Here is a 27,300-nt window from a genome sequence, read left to right as displayed (position 1 = left end):
TCGGTTCACAATAGCGTCGTGGTCCAAAAACTCCCACCACCCGAGGGGGGCAGGCAGTCTCCCACTCCTTGGCAAGTTGGCGACCATACCACCTGAGCAAGCTGAGCAACTTGGCAGTCGACACTAAGGCCCCTGGCGATCGTGGGGTTTGTGGAGAATTCACCCGAGGTACCCACCCACCCGCGTAATGAGGGGAAAAGGGGGCTTTCGTAACTCGAGGTACATGCAGTACGACGGTCTATGTGAATGCCACGTGAGCCCTTGTTTGATGGTGGTGCGCTGGCTTTTGTCTTTTGGGTCTACGTACGCGGCGGGCCTGCATATTTATTTTGGAATCTATGACTTGCATGTTTCCCGCAAACTTTTTATTCCCCAAAAGGTGTTGCTACCATGGGAACGGATGAACGAGACCACCTTGGGTGGCAAAGATCAGGGAGGGCCTTCTTTTTTTTTGGTAAACATAGGTAAGGGTTTTGAAAAACAAAGACCTTACCCTAAATGAATTGAACACATTTTTTGGGTGTTAACTTCAAGAAGGAGCGCTCGTGGGGGGTATGGTATTGGCACGCATGATGGATACCTACCAACCATCTTCCGACGGTGAAGTTGACTCCGGTCAGAACGTCACGTCGGCTGACTTGAAACTTCCCTTTACTGACAAACAGCATCCACCTCAATCCTTCCAACCTTGCCAGGTCGGGAATGCCAATCGAAGTTTCTTGTTGGACCTTGGTTTTGGTTGTCTTTCTTGGCTTCCTATTCAGCTTAGCTCTCTTTAATTTTTTTTTCTTTTTTCCTCCCACCCCTTGCAGCCAACCACCCACTGCACTGCTGAGGCATGAATTTCTGGGGGTCTCGTCTTCATATGTCTTATATTCGCTTACATTCTTTTTCCCTTTCCTTTTTATTATTTCTTTCTGCACGGGGAATCTTTTTCACGGTTGTCTCCAGTCCGGGTTAGAGATACAGTCCAGGATAGCCCTTTGAGTCGAGCTCCTCCTCTGTAAGAACCTTTTTGTTCATGGACACCCGGGTAGATCCTAAATTCAGATGACCACCCTACCGGTTATGCTTACGCCTCCGCTCATCTCATCTTGACCTGCTGCATCCACACTTCAACTCGGTTTCAATTCCATCAGACACCATCCTGTCTGCTTCTCTCGAAAATTCTCCCATACAACAGAGCCTAGCATGCGTCCAAGTAGGGTGTGGAGCTGTCTCATTGCTCTGGTCTCCCAAAGGCTTGACCTGACGACTGCTCTCGCAACACCATCAGAAGCGAGAGACTCTACCGCAAACAATGGCACCCTTGGCGTGGCCAGGGCTGACCCTCGCCTTCTTGACGAGATGGTGAACGCTCTAGACACACTTCAAAGAGAGTACTATGACAGCAGCGTGGGAACATGGCCCTCAGCCATTGACTGGACGGCCGCCATCATCGGTACGCATGTCACTGGCGCGTTGACTTCGCTGTCCTACGCAGCAAGGGACGATAAAAAGGCGCACGAGCGAGAAAACCTCATCTCGCTGTACTTTAGCCAGGTCATTGCTTTTTACTATGGGCAGGATCATGTTGGGATCCGCGGCCAAGCCTTTGACGACATGCTTTGGGTTGTTCTTGGGTGGCTGGACGCGGTACGGTTCGTCGACCTGCACACTCAACTGTACTTTCCGGAAGGTGTTGCGATCGGCAGTCCGCCACATTTGCCTCTCCCCGGGGATCAGAGCGTTTTCAACCCACGCTCGCCCATTCGCTCCTACTTTGGAAATGCCTGGACATCGGCATTCGCCCACCGAAGCCGCGTGTTTTGGGATCTGGCTGATCGCGGCTGGGATGATAAGTACTGCGGCGGCGGCATGAACTGGAACCCTCGACTGCTGCTTTACAAGAACGCTATTACAAACGAGCTCTGGGTCGCGGCGAGCATCAACATGTACCTGTACTTCCCAGGTGACACGAATAACTCGCCTTTTATCGTCAAGTTCCCCAAGGGCCCGCATCTCAAGATTCATCTGGACATGGCGGTTCGGGGCCATCAGTGGCTGCGTGATGTAGGAATGCAGAATGGCCCCAACCAGATGCCTGAGGGCCTCTACATCGATGGCTATCACGTATCTGGGATGTCGGATCCTAAGAGTACCAACCGAAAATGCGACCAGCGCAACGACGCCGTATTCACATATAACCAGGGCGTCATTCTATCGGGGCTACGAGGGTTATGGAAGGTTAAGGGTGACGAAAGTTTGGTCAACGAGGGCCATGCGCTGATCAAGTCTACCATAAAGGCCTCTGGCTGGGATCTGGGGAAGGACAAACCCCTCGACAGGATCCAAGATCTGGAGCCGGGCCAGCTACCACCGTGGCGCGGGCTTGGTCGTGCAGGAGTCCTTGAGGACATGTGCGACGTGGCCGGCGAGTGCTCTGCCGACAGCCAAAGCTTCAAGGGCATCTTCTTCCACCATCTCGTGGCGTTTTGTGTTCCCCTCGAGGCCGGGTCCAAGACATTTGTGGCGCATCACGCAGATGAGTGTCGGGCCTACAAGTCCTGGGTCCTGCACAACGCCAAGGCAGCAAGGGCTACGCGGGACGCCAAGGGTCGGTTCGGCATGTGGTGGACGGTGGGCTTGTTGCCGAACATGACGACCGCCAAGGTCGAAAGGAACCGGCCCACATTCTGGGGTCCTAAGAATAATATTAAAGTCGTGCTCGATAACGACTCGGAGATGACAGACTACCGCACATATGGCGTCCCCGACACCTCGAGGTGGCGCGGGGTCGACCTTGCGGGTAACGACACCATTCCCACGAGTCAGCCTCTCCGAAATCCTCCTAAGAGCGATGATCCAAACGATCGCGGTAAGGGGCGTACGGTGGAGACGCAAGGAGGCGGTTTGGCTATCATGAGGGCAGCTTGGGAATTCTCAAGCTTTTGACATGCTTGTTGATGACACATTGTTTTAGCACCGGGGGGCATTTTCTCTCTATGATTTGATGATTTCATTTCGTTATTGTTTGTTGTTCTCTTCATTTTGGATATGACGGCATGGCCTTATTTTACTCAATGTCAGCTGTTGAGCAGTTAGTACATTAGCATGGCACTGTAGCAAACTGCCTCCAGCACAAACGCCTATGACACACTTGGATATACTATACCCTTGCTATTCTATAGGCGAAGTCATTTATATGGCTAAACATGAATGAGTAACGAATATTTATTATAACAGTTTGCATATTTGACAAGATAGTTCATGTATGTATGTCTTGTCTGTTGTGTTATGTCTCAAATAGCCACGAACCATTGTGGAGCCAATCGGGTGAAACACGGTTGTCGTGACAATTTTGCAGAGGCTAACAGCTAAAAGTATATAGCAGTCAAAGAGTAAGCAAAATTTACTTGAAAAACTTGCCGCACTGGCGTGATTTTGTAAAAAAAAATTTAAAAATTACAAAAGTACAAGAAAAAGCGCCAATCCTAGCCATGCCAGCACAAGGATGCTCGCTCAGGGGTGTCCCATCATATACCACCAGTAGAGACAGGAAAAGCCTACATAAAGCCGTGATAAACCAAGAAGTGATGCGCGTGGTGGTGCATCGTCTTATACAAGAAAGAGGGTCATGAAACCAAGAGATATAGGAGACCAAGAATCCAACCATGATTACAAAAGCCGGAGGGTAAACCCAGAGAGAGGGCGTGAGAAAAAGAGTGCTTGAGTGCGTCATCACTCCAAAAATCGTCTCTCAAACTCCTTGAACAGCTTTGGAGTGATTTCGTCGCTGCTCATGCCGTTCACCTCCCACAAAACACCCTTGCGAGCGTAGTGCTCCAACAGCGGCTCGCTCGTCTCCTGGAACTTTTGGAAGCGCTGTCGATACACTTCCTCACTGTCGTCTGGCCTCCTGACGAGCGGCTCACCCGTGACGTCGTCGCGGCCGGGCACCTGGGGAGCGTTGAAGGTGTCGTTGTAGACCCTCCCGCTCGGCTCGTGGACCCAGCGGCCAGAGATTCGCTGCATGATGACCTCAAAGGGAGTCCTGATGCTCACGGCGAGGTTTATTGGCACGACTTGCTCCAGGCGCTCGGCCTGCGCCGCCGTGCGCGGGAATCCGTCCAGCAGGAATGATGCGGCGGGGTTGTCCGAAAGTCGTGGTGGAGGCCCTCCGGTGTTGTTCCCCAGGAAGACGTCGGTGTCGTGGCTGAATGCGGACTGGTCGGCCACCGCGGATGCGGACGCAAGCGTCATAATCGAAGATGCCTTGGTGGCTGGGTCGGCGAAGAGCCAGCCTCGTTTGTTGAACTCATTGCTGATGAGGCGGAGGATTAGATCGTCAGATACAAGACCACCGGCTTTCATGGTACTTTCGACCTTGATGCCTGTAAATCCGATTAAAAGGTGACTTGTCAGTAGGCAGAGAACATGACGGTAGTTCAGGGACAAAGAATTAGACTTGAACTACTGAGGAGGCGACCTACCGAGTGGCGTCCTGCTTTTGACATTGTTGCGCAGTAAATCACCGGAACTGATGGACGACAGCTGCGGGAACCGCTGGAGGAGGCGTTCCGACTGTGTACCCTTCCCCACTCCCGGCGCACCAACAAGAATAACGCGTGCTGCCTTTCGAAGGCGCATGTTATACACGTTTTTTTTTTCCTTCTTTTTTTTCGATGAGCTAAAGCAACTCTATAATTTTCTCCCCACCAAAGTAGAATGGCAAGAGGTAGCGAATGATGGTTGTGCCGGTCGCAAAAATGTTTTAGAAAAAAGTGCCGATCTTCCGAACAAACAAGGTTCTGGGCGCGAGGTACGGAACGAGGACTCAAAGGAACCGTCTTCCAAAGGCCGGTCGAATGAACGATCGACCTTTGGGATGGCGGGTTGATCGTCTGGATGGGTTCAGACAGATTCCATCATCAGCATAAATAGGTGTATTTGGCTTTTCGTTGAGGTGTATATGTACGAGCGTGCGTTCGTTGTAGCCCCGGGGGCGGGGGGTTCGTGCGTTTGGATTTGAATGACTGATGATGTCAAGTGACAAGAGCTTGACTAGACCGAATAGCGGCTCCCGGGCTTGTGTAATGTGTATCGATTTGTGATATGGAGCTACTAAGCGGTCTCCATTAGCGGCTTGGTTTCCTGGCAGAAAAAAATCAAGAATACTTCACAAATTTCCTGGTGAAAAGAATTGTGAATAAGTCGTTTACAATGAGCTTGACTTACCTTGGGCTCGATCCGGTCGTGAGCTGGAGATGGAAAAATGGCAATGGAGCTCCGTCGCATACACTCAGGTACCTACCTCCTCATTCAGTACCTACCGTGACCCTTATTATGTTTGTCCGGACCGGACTCGACTCGGAGTTCAAGCTTCGCCTACCTGCACGGTGGTGGAGCGCCCCGAAATCGCACCACTCCACAGTGCATTAGCGGGTCCCCTGGTGGTTCTCAACAAAAAAGGTCTTGTTTTTTTTACTCCGTATTGGGCTTGAATTAATTATGCTTCTACTGTTTGGAACCAGTCGGCTTAGCTTTTGTTCTGCTTTTGCTCTGCTGGTTTTATAACGGTAAAGACCCCTTTTTTAATGCTCATGCAGAAAATTTACTCAAAACCTGCCTATAACATATCAGTCCGATTAGAGACCTGTCAAACATAGCACGCCATTTCGGACCATTTGGAATTTTCTTAGTGCCGCGCGTGATGATGCTGTCGATTCCCCGATGAATGTCCGAACGTTATAGGTGAGCGTCTACATCACGTGAGAAGTCACTTGCCAAGTAGAAAACTCCTCATTAAGGCCCGCAGTAATGCCAAGTATCTGTCGCCGTGGTTCGGCGTGGCAAGGTACCCGCCGCTCATCACCATCAGAGCATGCTACATCCCTGCAATAACTCTGCTGAAAAAACATACCTACGCAAGTGTCTCACCACTAAGGGACCAATTAATTGCACGAGCGTTGGAACTCTCTTCAATACCTTACCTTACCTTACCTTACCTCGTAGCTTGCCATACACAACTTCGCAATCTAATAGACCCTTGTGGAAAATGCGCTACTAGGTCTAGAGTCAAACAACAACAACAACAACTACGACCAAACGACTTGCGCAGATGAACCATATATTTTTTCCATCATCATCATCATCACCACCTTGTACAACAGATTTCTCATACATTTTTGACATTCATCTTTTTCGCCCGTTGAACTGTTTAGAATTCATCTAGACCTACTTTATTTCGCGCGATTTGGGTGCTGAACTTAATCCCCCACTTTTCAACGACGACGCCATCTTCAACGACTCTGCGGACCTTCCTGCCCATCTCTCTGGTACCTGCTTGATCTCATAACGGTCATCACCCATCAGCCATGAGCGCCTCAGCATCCGTCGCACGCCGCGCCGTGGTCATGAACCCTTTGGTGGGCAATGGTATGCGCCATATTTTTTTTTTTTTTTTTTTTTTTTGGCAGGTTTTGAACTGTCTGTCAGCCGGCCACCTTTGACGCTCGCTGACTAACTTGACATGAAACTTTCAGGCCGCGCGCTTCCACGATCAGTCCTCAGGGCCTCCCAAGCTCACCTCGGTCGCCATTCTCGGAACCTCGCTTTGCAGAACCCGGCCATAGCACTGCTTATACCCGTGCGAAGCCTCTCGACAGATACACACACATCCGGAAGAGGCGTTTCTTCCGTCCCTCCGCCCGGTTTCAACGCAGATAAGGCTAAGAACCCGCTGCCGAAGGAGGAGAAACCAAAAGACAAGGATGCTACTGGGAAGGCACCGGTATCTGCCGATTCGGCGGCGGTCAAGGCTACAGTGGTTGCCGAACCATCCGAGAACTCGGCTTCGCTTACAGAACTAGCAGCCGACAAGGCGGCCGAGAAGAAGGACGAGCCCAAGAAGGAGGAGAAGAAGTTGACGTTAGGCCAGAAGATCAAGAAGGAGGTTCAGCACTACTGGGATGGAACCAAGCTGCTTGCCGCTGAGGTCAAGATCAGCAGTCGCCTTGCACTAAAGATGGCCGCAGGCTATGAGCTTACCCGTCGTGAGAGCCGCCAGCTTCAGCGAACTGTCCAGGATCTTGGCCGCCTGGTCCCATTTTCGGTCTTCATCATCGTCCCATTCGCGGAGCTGCTGCTCCCTGTGGCTCTCAAGCTCTTCCCTAACCTTCTGCCCAGCACGTACGAGGGCCAGAAGTCGAGGGATAAGAAGACGAACGCGCTCCGGGCCACCCGGAAAGAGGTCAGCGGCTTTTTGAGGCAGACGTTGAAAGAGACGGGTCTGCCTGTAACGGCGGCGACCACCCAGAGGGACGAGTTTACAAACTTCTTCCGCAAGCTCAGGTCGACGGGCGAAAAGCCGACGGCGGAAGACGTCATCAGGGTCTGCAAGATTTTCCGGGATGACTTGACGCTGGACAACCTCTCAAGGCCGCAGCTTGTGTCAATGTGCCGTTATCTGAACCTGAACACGTTTGGCACGGACATGATGCTCAGATACCAGATCCGACACAGGATGCGACAGATCAAGCGCGACGACAAGGCCATCAGCTACGAGGGTGTTGACAGCCTGACTGTTGCGGAACTGCAGACAGCGTGCCAGAGCCGCGGCATCAGGACCCACGGTATCTCCCCTGCTAGGCTACGAGAGGATCTTCAGACATGGCTGGACCTTAGGCTCAAGGACGGTGTGCCATCGACGCTGTTGGTTCTGAGCAGCGCCTACATGTACAGCCAGAGCAGCTCATCGGCTGCAGCGGAAGATGGTGAGGTTTCGGACCAGATCGAGGCACTGACGGGCGTCTTGTCATCGATCCCCGAGGAACTTTTCCATGAAATCGAGTTGGAGGTGCACAACGCCGAGGGTGCGGCAACGAACAAGCAGCGTCTCGAGGTCCTCAAGGAGCAGCAAGAACTGATCGAGGAGGAGAACGAGCAGAACCAGGGTAACGAGGAGACGGGGTTGGCGACACCCCGCGACGTGGATGACATTGACGAAAAGGACGAGCGCGAGTTGCAGGCGGCCAAGGAAGCCGCGACAGAAGAACTCGGAGGTGTCGAGAAACAGCAGGTCGGAGACATGGTGGAGGCAGAGCAAATTACTCCAGCTGCTGAAAAGACGGCCAAGAAGAGTGAGAAGTAGAATGCGACATGAGAACAGCATACTGCATGCATCCATCTCCTTTGTAATTTTTTGGGAGGTTCTTGGTTTTTTTTTTTTATTCTCGATAAAACGTGTATTTTTTTTTATTCTTTTTCTTCAGAGGGAACCCCTCTCTCGGTGTCTTACTCACATTTTTTTTTTATCGACCGACTGGCCTGTTTAAGTGGTGGGCCACCGAGGCAGGTTATGTATGTACGTGGAAACTATTGCATGGAGTCAGGAGGCGGAAATCAGGATTCAGACATAGATGGAGAGAATCTCTATACAAAACTCCACTTATAGAATCGGTACTTTGGGCCATTATTTCTAGTATATTCGGGTATTTTTGTTTGTTTTGGCGGGCTCTGAATGATATTGCTGTGGTATTGTTTTTGTCTTGCTTTGGAAGTTGGTTGAGTCTGCAGCAACTTGTTCTAACGTTTTTTTCAGGGGCAGTCACCGAGCACATACCACCGACTTCAAAGCAAGACATGCCAACAACCACACCACACTCGTGTGTTGCCATCACCACAAGCAAACAAGCGTGCGCAATGTATGCATGCATTGCAGCCTCAGCTTACTTTACTACCGAGATAGTCCAACCAACATACGACTTTTTTTTTCTTCAAAGGAAAGCTTTCAGCCGGCAGTCAAACATGACCTTATTATGGTGTCCGATTGGGCAATGACGTTGACATAGCCTAGTTGCGACGCTATAGTCTTACATTGAGCTTCTCGTCCTTCGGTCTCGTCGTCCAAATGATGCTATTGTGACCAGCCCTCTCTAATAATAAACCTGCCCGTCTAGTAGTGCCGTGCGCGGCAGGCGCTAAGCGGGCCAAAACCAGAAAGGATTTGTTTGAACTACTAGTTCTAAAAAAAATAAAAAAAATAAAAGTCAACATGAGTAACATTACAAGCGCGCGCCTTTTTGGGGTTGTTTGCTTCCACTAACCAACAAGATGGCTGTTGGCTTTTACGGGGCATTAGTTGGGTCCTTGTTTTCATTCGGGGTTGCTGACTTCAGCCTTGTGCAACAAAACTACTCGAGCTGAATAGGGTTGTATCTGTATCGGTCGAGGGTACACCTGAGCACGATGGAGCGGTGAGAAGCCTCGCCGGTGGATTTTTTTTTCTTCTCTACCTCATTATGTACAGCTTATGCATACAGTCGTCCGGCTTACGCGAGACTTCGGTGTTGAACGAGCTGCGAAGTTTATGAGTGTGGGTTGGTATATTCCTCGTCCATTATTGCCAGTTTTCTTTCTTTCATTCGTGGCAGAGCCACCTCATAGTCAATCTACATGTCACTTATACCGATGTGTGGCTGGTTGTAGGAATGCAGCCCGACTATTGCGGTTCTAGTCTAAGCCTTTTTAGGCTTGATATATGAGTTCCTAGCATCAGAGCTGAAAGGTGAGCCTGCGGCAGGACCGAACAACCCTCTTAGAAGACAAAATAAAACGCTAAGACCTTTGAACAGCCCTACCTGCTGACACCCGCGATCCAGAAATACTTCCCCGCATAGTCTAGTCTCGCTAACTCGTTGAGAGAAAGGAAAACGTCCCGTCCCGGAGGGTTTTTTTTTTTCATCACTGGGCTGAGCCACCTCCACACATAGGAACGGTAAATAAAACAAAAAAAAAAGTGCCGGGGCGTGGGGGATCTCCTCGGGAGGGACAAGAGATGGAGGTGAGAATCTGACAAAAAAAAAAAAAAAAAAAAAAAAAAAAAAAAAAAAAAAAAAAAAAAAAAAATCATGCCGCCTGTCCTCCGCCCCGGAAAAAAAAACCAAAGAATCAGCCTGGACTCTTTCGGGGTCGTGATGTGTCCATTCAGAGGCTAAAGATCCTGCAGGTGTTGCTGTATATGCAGCAGCAAACAAAATAGCAAAAAGAAGGGGTAGCTTTTTGTTGACATAGCCCCATCCACTGTTTCCATGACATGTCCTATTTCGGTCTGGCATGTGTTGTAACCTCGTATTTTGGCGCCGGTCTGATTTGACGGCGCCGGCCCATGATATTTTGGTATTGTAAGTTAAGAGGGGTGGAGGCTTGGTGATGGGCTGACCAACACAGCACACCACGTTTTCCCGCTCAGCTCCATTTACGATACGAGGCCTTGGGGGGAGAAGCTTGTGATGAGGCTTCGGAGAAGTGTTCGTGTCCTATGCCGGCGTGGGTCTTTGGAACCGGAGAATCAATATACTGCTCATGTGTTATTACTCTTGAGGGTGGGTTATCGTGTAAGTTTCCTGGAAATGTATAAAGGAGAAGGGATATCCCTGGACTGTATCGTATCATCTCTCTGTTCATCATCAGCATCAACCTCATCTGCCTTTACTCGAATACATCAACAACAACAACAACATCACCACCATCACCACCATCGCCCTCAACCACTCCATCCAACAAAAACCTTCTCTACCTTTTATCTTACAAAAAAAAAAACTCCAACCGCCAAAATGCAGTTCACCACCATCATCATCACCCTCCTGGCCACCGCCGCCACCGTCATCGCCGCCCCAGTCGAGGCTGCTGCCGCCGCCGCCGCTCCCCTCGAGGCCCGCGCCTGCCAAACCGTGGCGGCCTCACCCTCCGGTGTCTGGGTGTCCAAGAACTCCCCGCAGTGGGTGAGCTTTTGGGTTCCGGCCAACGCCGTGGGCGCCTGTGAGCTCAAGGCCATTTTCCCCGCCGGGTTCCCCATCGCCGGCACCAAGCCCCAGGTCAACGTCATTGACGTCAACGGCCCGGCTCCTGGCTCCATCGTCGGCACCGTCACATTCACCCCAGGCACCAGCACCACCATCAACTCGTTCGCCTGCCGCCAGGACATGCAGTACAGGCTTGAGATCGCCAGCTGGCAGGCCCAGGGCTCGGTCTCTTACCCGGCTCAGCCCGGCACTGGTCTCATTCTCAGCTATGGCTGTTAGATGGCCATTTTCTTCTTCTTCTTCTTCTTCTTCTTCTAACTCTTCTCTATTCTTCTTCTTGCTCTTATTCTTCTTCTTTCTTTCCGGCTTTTTTTTTTCCTCTTTCGATGATGATAAACGAGAGATGATGGGACGAGGGAGATGAAGTTTGGGGCGGCTCTCTCTGGGTTAATACTTCGATTCAGACACATTCATTCTGGCTAATTTTCTTTCTGCCGCGGCCTTTCATTTACGCAATGTCTAATGTTTCCTCCTTTAATACTCACTCCTTTTTCATAGTGCCAGTTACTTTGGCTCAGTTTCTTTGTTAGTTGAATAAGAATAGTCTTTCAACACATAAACTCTGCCTCTCTAATCGACTGTGAAGTGGTCAATGGGATACAGATACGGTGATATAGCAGGAGATCTGCCAGAGGCAAACATACCGGAGAAGATTGTTTTCTAAAGTGTACCATTTCACTTGTACAAATCACATGGATCACGAAGCAAGGTAGGCACTTGTCAGAAAGAAACAGTGGTACTTTTATATCTATGTTACCACTTTTGGTATCAACCTAAACTCCATTGGTATAGAACCTTTGGTATAAAACCCAATCCCTATGAAAAACAATAAGAAACCTTTTTTTAAGAAAAGAAACAGAGGAAACCAAAAAAAAACCCCCGACAATTAAAGAAACATGTATGAGAAAGAACAAGAAAATGAAAACCAATGGAAACAAGACAAGTATGAACAAGAAGAATAAGAAAAGCAGAACCAACAAAAAAAACCAAAAAAACCAGTCAAAACAAAACCAAGCAACTCCTTTTATCCCAAACAAAACGCCATCTGCAAACTTTTTACCCAAATAAAACACCTTTTGCCCTGTAACCCAAAATGCGCCTTAACGATGCTCCCAAAAACACAACAAAACAGAAAAAAAAAAATCGACAACCGGAAATCAAAAGCCGAAATCCAAAGACAAAACCTAACAATGCTTTTTTCCCCATGCGATGCTAATGCCCAAAACTCCTTGCTCATGCAACCGTACCGGTCATGCCAGTCTTATCATCATACCAACGGGTGTAAGTGACCTGAGTCTTCCTTGCCCGTTTCTTTTCCTCTTGTCTCGGCTCGCTCTTCAGCTTGAGGACTTCTTCCTGGAGATCCTTGATCTCGCGGCGCAACTTCTCGTTTTCCTGTTCGACTCGGACGTGATCTTCCTTAAAGGCCCTGAAATGGACAAACACCTCGTTGTGATCTTTCTGAAGGCGCTCGTAATCTCGAATTATAAACTCGTGGGTCTTGTCGGTGACCACATGAGCTTCTTTCTCTTCCGCCAACTGTTTGCGTAGCTGCTCCACCTCCGCTCTGAGCCCTGCATCCTGCTTCTGACTCTTCTCGGTGAAAATGCGAACTTCTTTCTCCATGGTCACCTGCTTGCGTAGTTGCTCGATCTCGACTCTGAGTCCTGCATCTTTCTGGTGCGATTCGTACATTGACTGTAGCTGCGTAGTGGTCTCCCCGAGCGCAACTTGAAGTCTCTTGACCTGGTCGGCTAGGGTATCGGCGCGGTCGTTGGCGTTGTCACAATCGGTCACCAGATTCTTGTTCTCGGCGGTAAGCTCGGCCACGCGGTCATTAGCTCTGTCGGCGTGTGCCTGTAGCTCCATGTTTTCTTTCTGCAACAAGCTGTTGCGCTCGCGTAACGCGAGATTCTGTTGTTTGAGATCGGCAACCAAATTATCCTTAGTATCGTTTGTTGCCTGCAGCCGCATATTTCCTTGCTCTAGCAGGTTGTTCTGTTCGCGGAGCATGTTGTTATGGTCTTTGAGCATATGAACTTCGTTGCGCAGCTGCTCCAATAGATCCATGATCTGCCTCTCTTCCTTTGGAAGTTTCTTATCTAGATATAGGGGTGTAGTCCGAGCCGGTCGAATCTCGCGAATATCTTTTGCTTTCTCTTCGTTAAGCTGAAGTCCACCTAGCATAAGGTTTTGGATATGATTCATCTGGGCCGTGTTTTCGGCTCGACCAGCGCCGAACCCAAGAGAACTAGGAGGAGTAGATAGTGATCCTGAGGTGCTTCGGGATGTAGGATCCGAATGGTCTCGTGAATTCGGCCTTGATGCGGCATCCTGCGATGCGGAGCTGGGTTCATCTCGTGAATTCGGCCTCGAGTTTGTATTACGTGAGGATGAGGAGCTAGTAGTATCTCTCGAATGCGGCCTATAATTGGCATCGCGCGAGGAGGAGTTGATAGCATCTCGTGAACTGGGCCTTGCGGTGGCATGTTGTGAATAGTTGGTGGAATCGCGCGAAGCGGGCCTTGATGAGGCGTCGCGGGCGGTAGAGCTGGGTGCATCGCGGTAAGTAGGCCTCCTTGAAGTGGTTTCGCGAGCTGTAGTGCCGTGAGCATCTCGTGAAACAGGCCTCGATGAGGCGTCGCGGACGGTAGAGCTGTGGGCATCTCGTGAAGCAGGCCTTGAGGCGACATCGCGTGATGAAGTGCTCTGTGCATCTCGTGATACTGGGCGTGAGCTGGAGAGGCTCGCTGTGGTGATGTTGACAACTCGCTTTGGCCTGGAGCCGGTTGTCGAATTTGTGTTAGATGATGCGGGCCTCGATGACTGCTTGGAGGATACAGAAGGTTCGCGAGGTTGGTTGGTCGCTCCGAAAGGTTGATAGTAGTCACGTGTCGGGAACTGAAACTCCGAAGAGTCGCTTCGTGATGAAGCTGGAGTTGGGAGTTGTGATGAGTCGCGAAGAGGTCTAGCGAAAGCAGCACCGGCCAAGTTTCTCATGGGCTGAAGATGCTCTGAGCCAACAGTAGGATCCGAGACTGCGCGTGCGCGTGATGGCGATGTGTATTCGGCCGAGGCGGCGACGCCAGTCCAATCGCCAGTCTCGATGGCGTGGTTAATGCTCTCAGTCAGTGACTCGGTATAGCCAATATCACTCTCGGTAAGCGTCTCGCGGCTAGCTGCAGACGTTGCAGGAGAGAAGGGATGACGTTCGTCAAAGGCTGTTGCCCTGTAGGCACGACGAGAATGGGTAGCCATTGCAGTTTATTGATGACAAGTTCAATGGAATGTTTGAAGATCAAGGATGTGAGAACGCGTAGCGTAATTGCTTGATGAATTCAATGGGGTTGCAAGTTGTTACTGGATGTCAAAAGCTTCCTTTTCAAGTAATAGCAATCGAGACGATCAAATTATTGGAATCAAGACGATTAAAACGGGTAGCAGTGAAGCAGAAGTTGATGAAACAGCAGCAAGTTATCTTGAAGTCTGGAAAGTACAAAGTGGTGTGAATGGGCCGAGGTTTGGAAAGTGGGAGGGAAGCTGGTTTGTTTTGTTTACCTTGTCGCGCGTCGCCCGGAAGCTAGCTAGCTCGAGTGGGGCACATCTGGACTATTTGATTCGCCCACCACCCAACGCACGTCAACGTCACCGCGGTTGTTACCCAGCCCCCTGTTATGCGCTACTTCCTAAAACGATCAACCACCAACGGTATTGAACTTGTTTGCGCTTTCCCTTAAGACTTTAGCGCGCACCGCGTTGCGAAACGTCTGTGCGGTAAGTGATGCGATTGAGGGGTGCCAAATGCGGGTTAGGGTCAATTGGTGGGTGATTGAAGGCGCGTGCATAGGTACTTTCAAACGATGTAACTTGAATAGAAAGTGATCGGATCCGCTCTATATTCGAAGCTCCAGACTTGATTTTCATGGCTGGTTACCGCTGTATCCTGATCTACTGAGCTTGCCTTAGAACAAGCCAATGTATACAGCAATCCAACGATATCGTGTCGAGACATGAAAGTGGCTGCAGACCGATATAATTGCGCAATTCGTAAGATTATATGAATCGCATTGCAAGATCGCTAAAGAAAAAAAATAAATGCAGTTTTGAGTGTTCCGCCTTCGCCTGACGTCCCGCCAGGGCCCGTCAATATTCCCCAATGCCCCGGCTTGGTCTAGATACGTAGTTCTAAAGATTCCATCGTACGCGACATGCCCCTTTGTTTCAAGGTATAACGTTGATTCTTATCTTCACATCAGTTCGAAGGAATTCATTCCATCCGCGGTTCTCTGCGTTATCCATCCGCTCCCTGCTAGTTGAGACTCTACCTCTCACCAGCCAAGCGCCTGCTCTGCACCTCGCCCAAAGCCTTGGTGCCACTGATGAATGTCGTGACGCCAACGACACCAATGAGGGGTAAGACCTTGAACAACTTCCATCCACTGTAGTATAGGAAGAAGACACCCTCCATCGCCAGAATCGATCCGAAAAAGGTGGCATGCGACAAAGGCGCTGCGCCGAGAGCCTTCTGCAAGTGGTTGAGGTTCGCACCGAGCATCGTCCACTATAAAAATACCTTGTTAGCGTTCATTCCTAATCATAACTTCAAACAGACCTGCCATGTACGTACGCCAATGAACAAGACCGGTACCGTGGCAGCCACGGCGGCGGCGAAGAAGAGAGACACGACTTTGGGAGGGGACTTGGGGTCCGGGCGGAAGATGTGGTGAATCTCAGGCTGCTTCTGGTACCGGACAGGGGCCTCAACCTCGGGAGGCGGCAAGTTCGGGTCCTGCACAAAGTTGATGGTGAATTTCGGAAGATTGACACCAGATGACTTGCCAAAAGATCCGAGAATTATGTTGGCGTTGATAGGCTCTTTCAGAACGAGGAGTTGCAGAGGTATGTCCTTGTAGGCCTGGCATTAATCCATAGTAATTAGCCGATGCACTCGCCAAGCAGAGGAGTGGGTATTCATGTTGACTGACAATTTGAACCATCGCCCTTCCGTTCTCCTTGAGGGTCATCGGGAAGGGAGCCGAGAGCTCTTTTGTGCTGCTATACAGGACCAAGAATGCCTGATGCGGGCGCTTGGGCTTTCCGTCATCTTTAGCTGTGAGGACGACCTTGAGAGAATCGCTGGCTCCGAGCTGTACGGGATTTTCCAAAGGTAAGTCGAGTCTAGAGTAGTTTGTGTCAGATAATGCAATAAAAAAGGGCTGCGTGACATGATTTCGAGGCGACTGTGTGCGTACTTCTCTTTCAGGCTATCGGCGCCCTTCTTCGCAGAGACGGTTATGCTGGCATCATGAATCGACCAAGTAGCGACTGCCTGAGACACACCAGCTGCTAACAGCAGTGCCAATTTCGAAATTTGCATTATGTCGTCGTGAGCGAATCCAATTGAGTTGGTGAGGAGCTTGCTGTGAAAGTGTTGAAGCTCTATAATCGGGACACCTGTTTGTCGTCTCCAGTATCAGGTAACGTATGGCAGGCAAGCTCTCTAAACGGGACGGGCCTGTTACGTGGCGGAACCAAGACCCACTTAACTGTGGGAGTAGAAGCCAATCAGATGCCGCTTGCGTCACCCCAGAATTGGTACCCACTACGTTCCGATCTGTCGCTTGTCCCGTCTTGATTCAGGAACCTGTGGAATTTGACAAACGACCCTGTCCTGTTATATTTTAGAACAGTACCTACCTAGGTAGGCAGCATTAGAGACACCCTTTCAAAAGTAACACGCTCTCTGTCTCTGGTAAACCTAGCATTCTTCCTTTCCACTAGTGTTGTGTGTCACTATGAGCCTCACTACAACGATGATATATATCCAATACAAAAGTACTATTTCAGGCACCCAGATAGGGCTGAGGTATTGAAATGAAGCAAGTGATGAGGTATCTCGGTCAAGCATGCATTTAACATCCGAGACGACAATTAGCTCCGTGGTTAAGAACAACAATGAAGACATCAGCTACTATCTAATATTACTGGACTTATGCTCAAGGTGCAGGCAGTGTAGTAGCATGGGTAGGTAGCCTTTGGTAGCTTCACAACCCATACACGACCTGACGCCAAGCCAGATCGTACATGTTCCGTACTTGCTAAGGTACCTGAGTACTGTAATCAATTCCTGACATCGATTAAAATTGCTTCTGTTCAAGGATTAGATATGTTTAGCAAAGGGCGGGATCGAAGAAACAACTTGACGGCCCAACAAGGTAAGAGATTCCCTCCACAAGGCCAGGAACATGTTTCGTGCCTCCATGTCGCACGATCCTGGACAATAGAGAAGGAAAGAATGCCGCTCGCTTTACAGGGAGGATGGAGCTCTTGTTTGTACCAAGGTCTAGGTAATTTGCTAGGTTGTTATGCCCAGAATTTGGATCAACAGTCATAATGCGGTATCTCCCTCCCAAATCGGTTCACCCAAAGGAAAACAACAACAACCACGAGCATTGCATTCTTGATCTGTCAACCCTCCACCACCCGAAATTTCAATCCATGATTTCCATAGCACATCAATTCTGATACGAGACGATCGCGCATAGCAGATCAAGTTCAAGCTGTCTAACACAAATCATCCGAGCGACGTCGGCGACGAAGATCCCGGCAGCTCCAAGCTCTCCCAACTTGAACCTTAATTCGACACCAGTGGCTCGGCTCAGTCACCCGCAACAAGACCCAGCTGAGTTCTATCCATTGCGATAGAAGAGAGCATCTCACTGCCATAAGGCAGTCGGCTGCTGCATACGTCTGCGAAACGGAAAACAAGAAAAAAAAAACCAAAAACCAATCCTCCAGGCGCGATTGTGCGCTTCTCTCATGGCTGCATGGCGACCGAGGTGACAGCCTCCGCGCCGGGCGACACTACGACCACGACAGCCCCTCATCAATCGTCTTCCCCTCGTTCCCCGCTGTTTGCCGACGACAACGACGACAACCGAGACGCGGCTCTTCAGAATCATGTAGCTCGGGCTGCAAGTAGAAGCTCGCCCGTACAATCTCCAGTGTCTGCTCCGCCATACTGGTCCCCTAGTCAGAGCAATCCACCGCGATTCTTCGGCGACCACGGCGGCAGCGGCAGATCAGCCCCGCCCCATAACGATTCGACCGAGAGCGTCGCGCCCACCAATGCCATCACGATGCATGATAATGAGACGGCCGGCGAGGATGCGACGCCAGAGCGAGTGTCGGGTCGTGATCGCAACCGTGCCTGCTGGGCCAAGAGCGTATCCGTGACCGACTACGTCATCGTCAACAGCAGCACCACCAACATCGGGGCCTTTGTGGTATGGAACATTAGGGTTGAGACTTTGAGCGTACGTAACAACATTGTCGTCAATTCAAAAATAGGTGCTTATGCTGACCAGACGACCGGCTTGCCAGGGCTCGTACATGAATATAAGAAAGCGCTACTCAGAGTTCGACGACCTCAGGCACAAGCTAATGATGACCTTTCCAAACTTCGAGGCTGCTGTACCGGTCTTGCCGCCCAAGAGCGTCATTGCAAAGTTTAGACCCAAGTTCTTGGAGAAGAGGCGCTCGGGGCTGCAGTACTTTTTGAAGTATGATATAGTGTTCCCTGCCTTCTCCCAGTTGTACCATGCTGACTTGAAATCGCAGCTGCATCCTACTCAACCCAGAGTTTTCTGGATCGCCCGTACTGAAGGACTTTCTCTTCTCTTGAATTTTGAGGAGTAAAACTACCTTGTATTGCACAGAAACGCAGGCAGTACATAAAGAATTCATTCCAATAACGTGTCGGCTATTTTAGTCATACATTGCATCAACGCAAAGTCACGAGGGCCAGGCTAGTATCAAAGTTGGACGCGGCTTGACAGAGTACGCATTCATCATGCCATTTATTGCACAGTTGGGACCCATGATCCCATCAAGTCGCATATGACACTGCTTTTAGGCATTCTTGCATTAACCTTGGGCACACCTTGCCTAGTTAGACTGACGGAGCCATGCAGTGGACTATCATACCATAGATACACCGGGGGAGAACAGAACACTTTTTTCTGGTAAACGAAGGGTGCTATGAGCAAATCATCGTAGCAGTGGGTCAAAAAATAAAATAAATAAATAAACGGCTTTATCTAACTTCACCATTCAAGTCCTAGTACTACACTTGATACATATTGATTCCTTATCAGCGCCCCTCTCAAGGTTTACTCGTAATCGGTCGACTTTGCAATGTCCTCCCACTCCTCCAACAACTTGAGTGTATCTTGGCATTTCTTCCTGATGACATCGACAACGTCACTTCCCAGGACCAACCTCGGCGGGATCTCCTTGCCCTCAGCGACGCCCGTCTTTGTCAGAACGTCCACCGTGACCTTTGCCCCCTTGACCACATCGCCCGGCTGCTTGTTGTTGTAAGCCTCCAGCGCCGCCTTGTACTTACCGACGGCAGTGTCCTCTCCATAGACGTCGGTCTTTGGCTCCGAGGCCTGCACACGCCTGCTCTTCCCGCTAGCCGTGTTGAGGATTTCAGTGCGGAAGTAGCCGGGCTCGATTGCGCACGCGGCGATGCCGAACTCAGCCACCTCGTCGCGGATCCCCTCGCAGAGGCCCGAGACGGCCCACTTGGTGCTGCAGTAGTGCGCGGCCGCCGCGCCGCCGATCCAGCTCCCCAGGCTGCCAAAGTGCGCAACGACGGGCTGCACACCACCCGCGGCGCCTTCGGCCGCCACCGCCCTCAGGCCCGGCATCGCGGCCTTGGTGATGTTGACGGCCCCGAGCACGTTGGTCCGGTAGATGGCCTCGCTCTCGGCCGCCGTCGCCTCCTCGACCGCCGCCTCGAGCAGGTAGCCCGCCGTGTTGAGCACGTGAGTCACACGCCCAATCTCGGCCATCTTGGAGGCTAACTCCGCGTCCGAGGCCGTTACGTCCAGCGCCATCGTCTTGGCGCCCAGCTCGGCCAGGTGTTTGAGGGAGTTGGCCGACCGTGCAGTCGCGATCACGGTGTGGCCTCGTGAGAGAGCCTCCTTGGCAATGGCCTCGCCAAAGCCTGAGGATGCGCCTGTGATGAGCCAGGTGGGGGTGGACATTTTTTTTTCTCTGGTGGTTTGAGTTGAGGTTTGTGGGGTTTGTTAAAAATCAGGAGTTTTCAACTTGGACAGTTGCAGATGTGTTATTTATAGGAGAAGCTCTGTTGACTATGATGAATGGTAGATGTAGTAGGTGAGTTTATAATGATTCTGGAATATCATATCAGGTCGCCTTTTGGAAGCACAGCTGGCTCTTATATACATGTTGCCTTGCCTGTGTTTTCGGATCTAGCCCACCTTGAATTTATCCCCGATGTATAACTATAGTGTTACTTTTTTTTCCGTTTTAGGGAATTGTCCGCGGTACGTGCTGTGCATTTGTGGCGTTTCCGCCATCGTCATAGGCATCCCCAAGACGGCGGTAAGCTGGAAAGAAGGGAACCCCTGTTTGTTTGGATACAACTACGTAAACATCCAATCGTCTGCCAAGATGGCAGTTAAAAGAGGGAAGATAAAGTAAGCGATGTTGTTGGCCAAAGGCCTAACTCCTACATGGCTTGCTGGATAATTTGGTATTTAGTAAAGAAACCCGCTGGTTTCGGCGAAAGAACGCCCTGGCTATTTCATAAGCTACAGGTCTCCGAACCATCAATCACCTATCGCCGATGAACCAACGACTAACACCGATCGCCGCACAACCTACCCCGTATTTCCTATCAGATATTACGTGATCTTGCATGAAGTTTGTTCAAATTTGAGTGTGTTACCAATGAGCTTTTTCCCTTCTTCTTCTTTCTACTACCGACAGATTTTTCATACCAGGAGTTGATAAAATTACAGACCAATTCTTGGCAATACCATCTCACACAACAACCGCACCGACTATGCTTTGAATGATTATTAATAAGAATACTACTACCCTCGGCCATCATATACAAAACCCAAAGCGAATGCAAGATGGGAATTCCAAGCAAAGTAATGCAACGCACGATAAACAAGCCAACACCCCTTAAACGCCGATCCGTGCATGCCAACATTGCGAGCAAAAAACCATTGATCTGCCACGAGCCCTCAAAATTTTAGAGTGAAACTGTCCAGGGAGATGGACTTATGTCAAACTCCGTATGAACTTGTTTGCCATGCCCACCCGTCAGAGCGCGTCCGATCCTTCGGAAGGGCATCAGGCGAGAGTTGAATCTTCGCAAAAGACAGAAAATGAGTAACGCCCAGACAGACCATATTAAAACAGGCACTTAGTATGGGAGAATAACATCACCCAATGGTAGACGCCACATCTACGCATCATTGCACCTTCTTGCCGTTCAAAGAGCCATTGGCTGCTCCGTTGCCGTTGAGCAGAGGCTTAGCCTGCTCCATCTGCATCTTGCGCTTGTTCTCCGCCTGCTTCTCTTTCGGGATCGTCAGTGCGTTGATGCCCAAGAACTCACAAATGCTTGTGATGACAATGTATGCCCAGCGCGAGTAGACCGCCGCTGCGAACACAAAGTATCCCCACAAGTATGCAAGCTCGATCTCGTGCGAGACGGCCTGGAAGCCGAACCTGGGCAGGTTCACGAGGATAGCACCACCCAGAAGCGGCCACAGCATGACGGTCCAGTAGGGAAACGGCTGGCGGGTCAGATGCGCGAGGATCATCTTGGTAGTCATGCGCCCAAACACAAATGACATGGTGCAACAGAACAAAACGATGTGGTTGTGGCTGCGCACAGTCGAAAAGGGAGAATAAACCCATGCTCCGATGGAAAGTGAATAGAAGAGCAGAGGCGTCCACTCGAGGAAAACGGGCGCAATGGCCTGGCCCCTGCTGCGGCGTGCCATGGCAACGTGGTAGATGCAGGGTGGAATGTGGGTGAGGACAAGCGAGCTGACGATGATGCCAATCCAGACGTCGCGAATCGAGTAGTCGCCAACAATATCGGCGTAGCCCATCAAGTACTTCTCCCCGAAAAGATCGACCAAACGTTCGGTCCAGATGCCCGGGCCGTAGTAACCAGACAGGATCATAATGGTGCAAGCTATCAGGATGCCTTCGGTCGGCCCGTTGATGCGACCCAGGTATAGCGTGTGCGAGTGGTACGTCTCCCATGTTGAGAAGAACATCGGTAGGCAGGGACAGAGAGCGGTGAAGACGCCGGACTTGGACACACCGAGACCCATGGCTGCCGTCTCGAGCAGACTGGCCAAGGTGCAATTGAGCGAGTCTATGCCGTGGTCGAACAGCTCGCCGAGTCCGCTAGACATTCCTGTACGTCGAGCCTGCTTGCCATCCAGATTGTCCAACGTCTGGTACATAAATAGACCGAAGGCGAAACTGTAGTAGAGCCATGATGGACCCTGAGAGGCAAGGAATTAGTGCACCGCTATTTGGGCAACGAGGTAGCTTGCTCTATGAATTTCTTGACGTACTGGTCCTTCGAGATCTGGCATATATACGAGTAGCAAGCCCACATTGCCGAGAATGAACATGAAGCCAATCAAGGTCACCATGTTGGGCGCGAGCCACATGGGCAGCAGCTTGACTGCGGCATTCCACTGTGCGCACGCACGTATAAGCAAGTATTAGCGTGTGCCTGGAGGCGGAGACGGGAACCGTTGCGCACGTACGTAGGGCTGTAGGATGTATTTGGAAATGGGCGACTTGTCGACGCTCGAATACTTGTACGACTTGAGATGAATAAGTGCGTCGTCCGAGATGCACTCGGCGGCGGCCGTTTCTATACAAAGTCACCAGGGACCTGCTGTCAACAATCGCTCAACAACCTGCATAGACTCGCTACACCGCGACAATGAGACCACGACTTACTACTGTCGGTGGGCATGATTGCGATTTTGGGGAGAGGAAAAAAAAAAGGCACACAGAGTGCCAAGCGCAGATGACGCGCAAGTGTTGCGGGGTGATGAGGGAGAGCTGGCGTAAAAGAGCAAAAGACGGAGACTTTGCCAAGTTGCTACGAGGGCATCCTCTCCTTTTTTTTCGGGAGACGTGATGATAGATATTGAATTCCGCAGTTCGGCCTCGGAGGGTCCGTTCGTTGGTTATCCGGTGCCCTAGTAAGGTTTCCGATCTAGATATGCACCTAGTCTATTCTGGATGGAAAAACCGGTGGCCACGACAAAGACCACGTTGTTTGGCGTGCTGCCGTGATGCTGCAGATCGGCAAAGCGTCGAGGAGCGGAACCAAATGACGCTCGCTTGCAGTCTTCCACATGCAAAATAACCCAAAACAAAGGATTCGAATTGAACTGCCCCTTTTATTTTATGGTTCTCGGTTTTTTTTGGGGGTTTTTTTTTTGGTTCGCAAAAAATGGCCGCCTGAACGCACAAGTGGGTGTCCTCTTGGTGCGGTTGTGTGTGGGCGAAGACGGCAAATCGTTGGACGAGGTAGCGGTCGGCGCCAGGGCACATGCAAGATATGAAGGCGGACAACCTCGATCCTGATGAAGGGTGCAGCTCCGCTGAAAGCTACCCTAAGCTAAGGTACCTACCTGTCGAAAGGAGGGGCGGCTTCCATTGACTGGGACTTCGGGTACGGGAGCTTGGAGAAAATATGCGGGTTCAACCAAATAGCGAGCCCCGTTTCAACCCAACAAAGACTGACTATTAACAGCCTGCGTGTCATGCTCAAGCTCATCTCCTCCCCTCTAAAACCCCCTGTTTGCCGATTGGATGAAGTATGGTTGCTCATAAATCGTAGATGAGCACATCTCATTGAACCCTGAATTTGGCTTATGTATACCAAATGATGATAATGACGTACAACGGTTGAGTATTAAGTTACTTGGTGATTTTAGACAAAGTAAAAACCCTCCGCAGACAAATTTTTCTTTTCTTTCTTCATTTTTATTCACTGCTTGATTGACCTGATCCATTGCATACGCGTCCGTTGAGATCTGTCGGTCTCAAATTGCGCGCCCCAGACGCCACCCAGAATTTTTTTTTTTTTTTTTTTTTTTTGCAAAAATGAAAATCTCATGAGCAGGGGTTGTTATTCTGGCATGTGAAAGTCGTTCGTGGCAGTCCTTGTCATCCCGTGTAACCCTAACTAACATCGTCCAAAAAAAGAAGAGACGGCCAACAAACAAGCAGCAAGCAGCAAGCTTGGTTTAGGCTATTTTGTGACACTCAATAAAAAGGCTGACATGAACCCAACCCCGAGGCAAGGGCCCAAAATATTGTCTCATGATCGCGTGCAATTCTTTTTTGTACCTCTTTCACAAACGCACCAGGGCGTTACCTTGACAATTTCACTATCGACACGAGAGAAAAGATGACATGACCACAATAGACAAAGTAGCGTAAGAATTAGAACAATACTCATGAGTAAGGTCGGCTGATCTGTTACTTTATTTCTTTTTGATTTTCTCTTTTCTCTCGATTCCGATACAGGATATGCGGTGAACCGGAACTAGGACCACCCTAGCACTCTAGCTCTGCCAGATATCGAGATGCTTCTTTCCGAAAATAGCAGCGTCTCGTCTCGTGCTTGCCGCTGAGTTCGAAAATGGTAAAAACAATTGCAAGAGGCTGGTTTTCGCCGATGAGGTAAGTGTCCATCAACCCCTGATCAGGCCAACCTTGGAATTCCAGGCTCTTCGGGCACATCACACCAGGCAGGGCCTCCGCATTTAGAGGAGCAAGACTCGGCGGCGTTTGGGATGACAGACGCACAATTCGTACAAGGTTTGATGTAAGGAACTCTCCATTGACTAATTATCCAGAATATACGACTCGGCTTTATAAAGCAATAGCCATTACTCATCGCAGCGAGCTGCGCTGCATACAAAATGGTTCATTCCAAACACTCTGATTCTTCAAAGTTCGAGGTCATGTCCTGTCAACTCATAAAGCTGCGCCACTCTACAGCATCAAGAAGGGGGCAACAAGGAGAGCCGTGATGGCAGCACCCAAAGACAGAGGGGCAGCCATGTTCGCACCCGAGCCACTGTTGCCGTTGTTGCTGCCGGATCCGGCGAAGCCAGTCTGAATGGTGTTGGCGGCGGTAGAGGTGGACGACGTGGCGGCGACGGTGGCGGAGGAGTTGGCACCCTTGGGGCTGGCGGCACCGCAGGGGTTGTTGACCCTGCAGTTCTCAGAGCACTGATTGTCGGAAAGACCGCAAGCGGCAACACAGTTGACCTGGAACTGTGTGCACTTGTGGTAGGGCATGGTGAGAGAGTACTCGCTAATCACCAAGTCAGTATCCCATAACATTACGCATTGCCATTCAGGTAGGGCGAAAACTCACGTGAGGTTGGGGGAGTTGCCGTTGGAACAAACGCAGGCATAGTTCAGCGTCATCTGTAGTTTTCATGTGCATTAGCGGAGAGAACGGCTACGCGGGCTCTGGGATGGAGCTAGGCGACTCACGGGATCGCAAGAGTTGTCCCGGGGCTTTCCGCTGGCGCCGGTGTCGAGGCAGATGAGCGGGCACTGAGTGGTCTCGGATGAGCACCAGTTCTTGCGGGTAGCCAAAGGCACCGAAGAGGGATCGATCGGGTAGTCGGTGGCGGCAGCCTGGGCAACCAGGGCCGTAGCAGCAACAAGTACGAGTCTGAGCGAGAACATCTTGGCTTTTGTGTGGTTGATTATCGGGCTACGGTAGACGAAGAGAGAACTGGTAGTCTGAATGTATTGACGAGTTAGCGTCTTGGCATAGAGTTGACTGGTATTTCTCCCACTGAAGCTCTCGTGATCCGGTTTGTTTTGTTCGCTCGGGCGTCGTATGGCAGTACAGAGATGGTCTCGTGGTACGGAGGACAAGGCTAGAGAAACCTACTGATTATCTAGAGTATATGTGTGTATGTTGGATACTCTTAATACCAAAAAAGAAGACCGAACTAAATCAAGAAGAGAGGGTTTTTGGAAGAATTATGTATTAAGAGCAATATGTTGTTTATTTATGTATGAACGAGAGTGAGAGAAGAGGAAACAGACAGCCGGGTGAAACGAGAGACGCCAACAGCTATTTCTTTCTCGGACCGAAAGCAAAATACTTCTGAATTGGAGATGAACCTTGGAACAAAAATAAAGGTCGCAACAGCAGAAAAAAAAGAAAGAGGCTCCCGGGAATGATTAAAAAGGAGAAAGTGCCATTGCCATCTCCGCAGGGACCATCAACAGGCAGGCCCCACGAAGCTATCTCGCAGCTTTGAAGGCGTTTCCTACACGATGCTTAGTACCGGCTTGGCTATAGGCCAAATATTGACTAGCGCCGAAATTATGCAGGGTATACGAGCCAGGGTGGGCTTGCAACCCACCAATTATCGAGTGTCAAAGAGAGTGATTGAGCACGGGGGCTCCTTGATGTGGATGCGTTATGGAACGACGGTAGTCGGAAAGTTAGCTCCTAGCCGCAGGTGATCATGCCCGTGTCCGTTATTGTGATTCGCGAAGGAGGTTTCTTCTGGATGGTTGTAATAGAGACATTTGGGAAAAGGCTTCGATGGCTTGACGTTGTTTTGTCAATATCGGGTTTCTCTATGGTGGCCGGTTGAAGACGTTCCTGGATCTGGAAGAGACATGCATTTGCGTTAGATGCTTTTTTCTTTCTTAATTTTTTAATTTTTAAATTTTTTGTTCTTTTGTTCTTTTGTTCTTTGATCTGTCCAGAGTCATGTTTTTTTTTTCTGGACCCTGTAAGCCTAGCCTTTGGTCGGCCGTCGCCTGCCTGCGTATCAGCCGAGCCAAAGCCAGCCTCTACGCCTCTCCTATTTTTGCCCCTCAACAAATACGATGTCTCATGCATTAAAAGTGTTCCCATGCCTGCTTCTTTTGCTGCAATCATGAATCGCTTGATGGGGTTTGTACGAGTTTGATACATCAAAACAAGTATATAGGAGCGCGAGCGATGAGGGGCGACGTTGTGTTTACAGACTTCGTATTGTGGTTTCTCTTATCTTGGGTTGCATCGACCGAGCTGGTATGGCCGAGGAAACACCAAGGTTGAGAACACGAAACTAGAAGTTCGTAAAGCAAAGTTGGCTCCCCCTCAAGTACCAAGCATCATGTTTTACGGTTCAAAACCTTCTTCATTGATTGAAGTTGAAACGAATCGTGACGGCGTTGGTCAAGGAGACTTGAATCCTGTTTAAGGTCGCAATATATAAGTGACATTGTGGTTGAACCCTTACTTTCAGCGGAGGTCCGTGAGCTAGCGCTTGTTTGATTTTGCGATTTCCGCACAAGCCTGCACACAGTCAGTCAATCAACCGATGGAAAGCCAAGCTTTTATGCATCTTCATGAATTTGTCACAATGTTACGTTGTTTGGAGGTACATGAGTCAATTTCAAATATTTTAAAAGGGTTTGAGTGAGGCTACACGTGTATGTAAGAAAAAACCAAGACCCCTCACCCCTCGGGCTTTTTTCTCCAAAAAAAAAAAAAAATGTAACCTTGAAATTGAGCTTACCAAATGCGTTCTGGGCCTGATACAGGCCAACT

At 50.1% G+C, this 27,300-nt stretch overlaps 11 protein-coding genes across 11 annotated transcripts; 5 read left to right on the top strand and 6 right to left on the bottom strand.

Moving 5' to 3' along the window:
* Positions 1 to 1,191: 1,191 nt before the first annotated feature.
* On the top strand, positions 1,192 to 2,934 carry PgNI_00311 (uncharacterized protein; the record flags this gene model as incomplete). Its single annotated transcript, XM_031120393.1, has 1 exon — positions 1,192 to 2,934. One exon carries the CDS (start codon positions 1,192 to 1,194, stop codon positions 2,932 to 2,934), a length of 1,743 nt encoding a protein of 580 aa, XP_030987245.1.
* Positions 2,935 to 3,313: 379 nt separating this feature from the next.
* PgNI_00310 (uncharacterized protein) lies at positions 3,314 to 5,172 on the bottom strand. Its single transcript, XM_031120392.1, has 2 exons — positions 4,473 to 5,172; positions 3,314 to 4,373 (listed from the first exon to the last, which is right to left on the bottom strand). The coding sequence occupies exons 1-2, from the start codon at positions 4,627 to 4,629 to the stop codon at positions 3,721 to 3,723; spliced, it is 810 nt and encodes a 269-aa protein (XP_030987246.1). The 5' UTR covers positions 4,630 to 5,172; the 3' UTR covers positions 3,314 to 3,720.
* Positions 5,173 to 5,840: 668 nt separating this feature from the next.
* PgNI_00309 (uncharacterized protein) lies at positions 5,841 to 8,813 on the top strand. The gene is made up of 2 exons (XM_031120391.1): positions 5,841 to 6,417; positions 6,525 to 8,813. The coding sequence occupies exons 1-2, from the start codon at positions 6,357 to 6,359 to the stop codon at positions 8,129 to 8,131; spliced, it is 1,668 nt and encodes a 555-aa protein (XP_030985908.1). The 5' UTR covers positions 5,841 to 6,356; the 3' UTR covers positions 8,132 to 8,813.
* A 1,782-nt stretch (positions 8,814 to 10,595) lies between these two features.
* PgNI_00308 (uncharacterized protein) lies at positions 10,596 to 11,063 on the top strand (the record flags this gene model as incomplete). The annotated part of the gene is made up of 1 exon (XM_031120390.1): positions 10,596 to 11,063. The coding sequence occupies one exon, from the start codon at positions 10,596 to 10,598 to the stop codon at positions 11,061 to 11,063; it is 468 nt and encodes a 155-aa protein (XP_030985907.1).
* Positions 11,064 to 12,077: 1,014 nt separating this feature from the next.
* Positions 12,078 to 14,102, bottom strand: PgNI_00307 (uncharacterized protein; the record flags this gene model as incomplete). The annotated part of the gene is made up of 1 exon (XM_031120389.1): positions 12,078 to 14,102. One exon carries the CDS (start codon positions 14,100 to 14,102, stop codon positions 12,078 to 12,080), a length of 2,025 nt encoding a protein of 674 aa, XP_030985902.1.
* Positions 14,103 to 14,888: 786 nt separating this feature from the next.
* Positions 14,889 to 16,308, bottom strand: PgNI_00306 (uncharacterized protein). The gene is made up of 4 exons (XM_031120388.1): positions 16,097 to 16,308; positions 15,830 to 16,022; positions 15,472 to 15,759; positions 14,889 to 15,405 (listed from the first exon to the last, which is right to left on the bottom strand). Exons 1-4 carry the CDS (start codon positions 16,219 to 16,221, stop codon positions 15,166 to 15,168), a joined length of 846 nt encoding a protein of 281 aa, XP_030985901.1. The 5' UTR covers positions 16,222 to 16,308; the 3' UTR covers positions 14,889 to 15,165.
* Positions 16,309 to 17,191: 883 nt separating this feature from the next.
* Positions 17,192 to 20,076, top strand: PgNI_00304 (uncharacterized protein). Its single transcript, XM_031120386.1, has 3 exons — positions 17,192 to 18,160; positions 18,228 to 18,406; positions 18,465 to 20,076. Exons 1-3 carry the CDS (start codon positions 17,672 to 17,674, stop codon positions 18,526 to 18,528), a joined length of 732 nt encoding a protein of 243 aa, XP_030985899.1. The 5' UTR covers positions 17,192 to 17,671; the 3' UTR covers positions 18,529 to 20,076.
* Positions 19,016 to 19,897, bottom strand: PgNI_00305 (uncharacterized protein; the record flags this gene model as incomplete). Its single annotated transcript, XM_031120387.1, has 1 exon — positions 19,016 to 19,897. One exon carries the CDS (start codon positions 19,895 to 19,897, stop codon positions 19,016 to 19,018), a length of 882 nt encoding a protein of 293 aa, XP_030985900.1.
* A 467-nt stretch (positions 20,077 to 20,543) lies between the features above and the next one.
* PgNI_00303 (uncharacterized protein) lies at positions 20,544 to 23,256 on the bottom strand. Its single transcript, XM_031120385.1, has 4 exons — positions 22,662 to 23,256; positions 22,463 to 22,572; positions 22,265 to 22,390; positions 20,544 to 22,192 (listed from the first exon to the last, which is right to left on the bottom strand). The coding sequence occupies exons 1-4, from the start codon at positions 22,675 to 22,677 to the stop codon at positions 21,140 to 21,142; spliced, it is 1,305 nt and encodes a 434-aa protein (XP_030985906.1). The 5' UTR covers positions 22,678 to 23,256; the 3' UTR covers positions 20,544 to 21,139.
* Positions 23,257 to 23,984: 728 nt separating this feature from the next.
* On the top strand, positions 23,985 to 25,067 carry PgNI_00302 (uncharacterized protein; the record flags this gene model as incomplete). The annotated part of the gene is made up of 3 exons (XM_031120384.1): positions 23,985 to 24,401; positions 24,428 to 24,532; positions 24,723 to 25,067. The coding sequence occupies exons 2-3, from the start codon at positions 24,515 to 24,517 to the stop codon at positions 25,065 to 25,067; spliced, it is 363 nt and encodes a 120-aa protein (XP_030985905.1). The 5' UTR covers positions 23,985 to 24,401; positions 24,428 to 24,514.
* PgNI_00301 (uncharacterized protein) lies at positions 24,541 to 26,147 on the bottom strand. Its single transcript, XM_031120383.1, has 4 exons — positions 25,636 to 26,147; positions 25,227 to 25,481; positions 25,105 to 25,157; positions 24,541 to 25,041 (listed from the first exon to the last, which is right to left on the bottom strand). The coding sequence occupies exons 2-4, from the start codon at positions 25,422 to 25,424 to the stop codon at positions 24,717 to 24,719; spliced, it is 576 nt and encodes a 191-aa protein (XP_030985904.1). The 5' UTR covers positions 25,425 to 25,481; positions 25,636 to 26,147; the 3' UTR covers positions 24,541 to 24,716.
* Positions 26,148 to 27,300: the final 1,153 nt, after the last annotated feature.

This window comes from Pyricularia grisea (genome assembly GCF_004355905.1).
Source record: "Pyricularia grisea strain NI907 chromosome Unknown Pyricularia_grisea_NI907_Scaffold_1, whole genome shotgun sequence".
In the NCBI taxonomy this organism is placed as follows: Eukaryota; Fungi; Ascomycota; class Sordariomycetes; order Magnaporthales; family Pyriculariaceae; genus Pyricularia; species Pyricularia grisea.
Note: the sequence above shows the minus strand (reverse complement) of the source record. Positions and strands in the feature narration are given on the sequence as shown.

Excerpts from the sequence above, each read along its gene's own strand:
- PgNI_00310 (XM_031120392.1), bottom strand. The coding sequence starts at position 4,629 with ATGCGCCTTCGAAAGGCAGCACGCGTTATTCTTGTTGGTGCGCCGGGA. Across the intron at positions 4,374-4,472 it reads CAAAAGCAGGACGCCACTCG|GCATCAAGGTCGAAAGTACC; the intron begins GTAGGTCGCCTC and ends TCGGATTTACAG.
- PgNI_00309 (XM_031120391.1), top strand. The coding sequence starts at position 6,357 with ATGAGCGCCTCAGCATCCGTCGCACGCCGCGCCGTGGTCATGAACCCT. Across the intron at positions 6,418-6,524 it reads GAACCCTTTGGTGGGCAATG|GCCGCGCGCTTCCACGATCA; the intron begins GTATGCGCCATA and ends TGAAACTTTCAG.
- PgNI_00306 (XM_031120388.1), bottom strand. The coding sequence starts at position 16,221 with ATGCAAATTTCGAAATTGGCACTGCTGTTAGCAGCTGGTGTGTCTCAG. Across the intron at positions 16,023-16,096 it reads GCCGATAGCCTGAAAGAGAA|ACTCGACTTACCTTTGGAAA; the intron begins GTACGCACACAG and ends AAACTACTCTAG. Across the intron at positions 15,406-15,471 it reads TACCGGTCTTGTTCATTGGC|TGGACGATGCTCGGTGCGAA; the intron begins GTACGTACATGG and ends GTATTTTTATAG.
- PgNI_00304 (XM_031120386.1), top strand. The coding sequence starts at position 17,672 with ATGGCGACCGAGGTGACAGCCTCCGCGCCGGGCGACACTACGACCACG. Across the intron at positions 18,161-18,227 it reads TTAGGGTTGAGACTTTGAGC|GGCTCGTACATGAATATAAG; the intron begins GTACGTAACAAC and ends CCGGCTTGCCAG. Across the intron at positions 18,407-18,464 it reads GGGCTGCAGTACTTTTTGAA|CTGCATCCTACTCAACCCAG; the intron begins GTATGATATAGT and ends TTGAAATCGCAG.
- PgNI_00303 (XM_031120385.1), bottom strand. Across the intron at positions 22,391-22,462 it reads AATACATCCTACAGCCCTAC|TGGAATGCCGCAGTCAAGCT; the intron begins GTACGTGCGCAA and ends GCGTGCGCACAG. Across the intron at positions 22,193-22,264 it reads TGCCAGATCTCGAAGGACCA|GGTCCATCATGGCTCTACTA; the intron begins GTACGTCAAGAA and ends CTTGCCTCTCAG.
- PgNI_00301 (XM_031120383.1), bottom strand. The coding sequence starts at position 25,424 with ATGTTCTCGCTCAGACTCGTACTTGTTGCTGCTACGGCCCTGGTTGCC. Across the intron at positions 25,158-25,226 it reads GGGACAACTCTTGCGATCCC|ATGACGCTGAACTATGCCTG; the intron begins GTGAGTCGCCTA and ends TGAAAACTACAG. Across the intron at positions 25,042-25,104 it reads GGCAACTCCCCCAACCTCAC|CGAGTACTCTCTCACCATGC; the intron begins GTGAGTTTTCGC and ends CTTGGTGATTAG.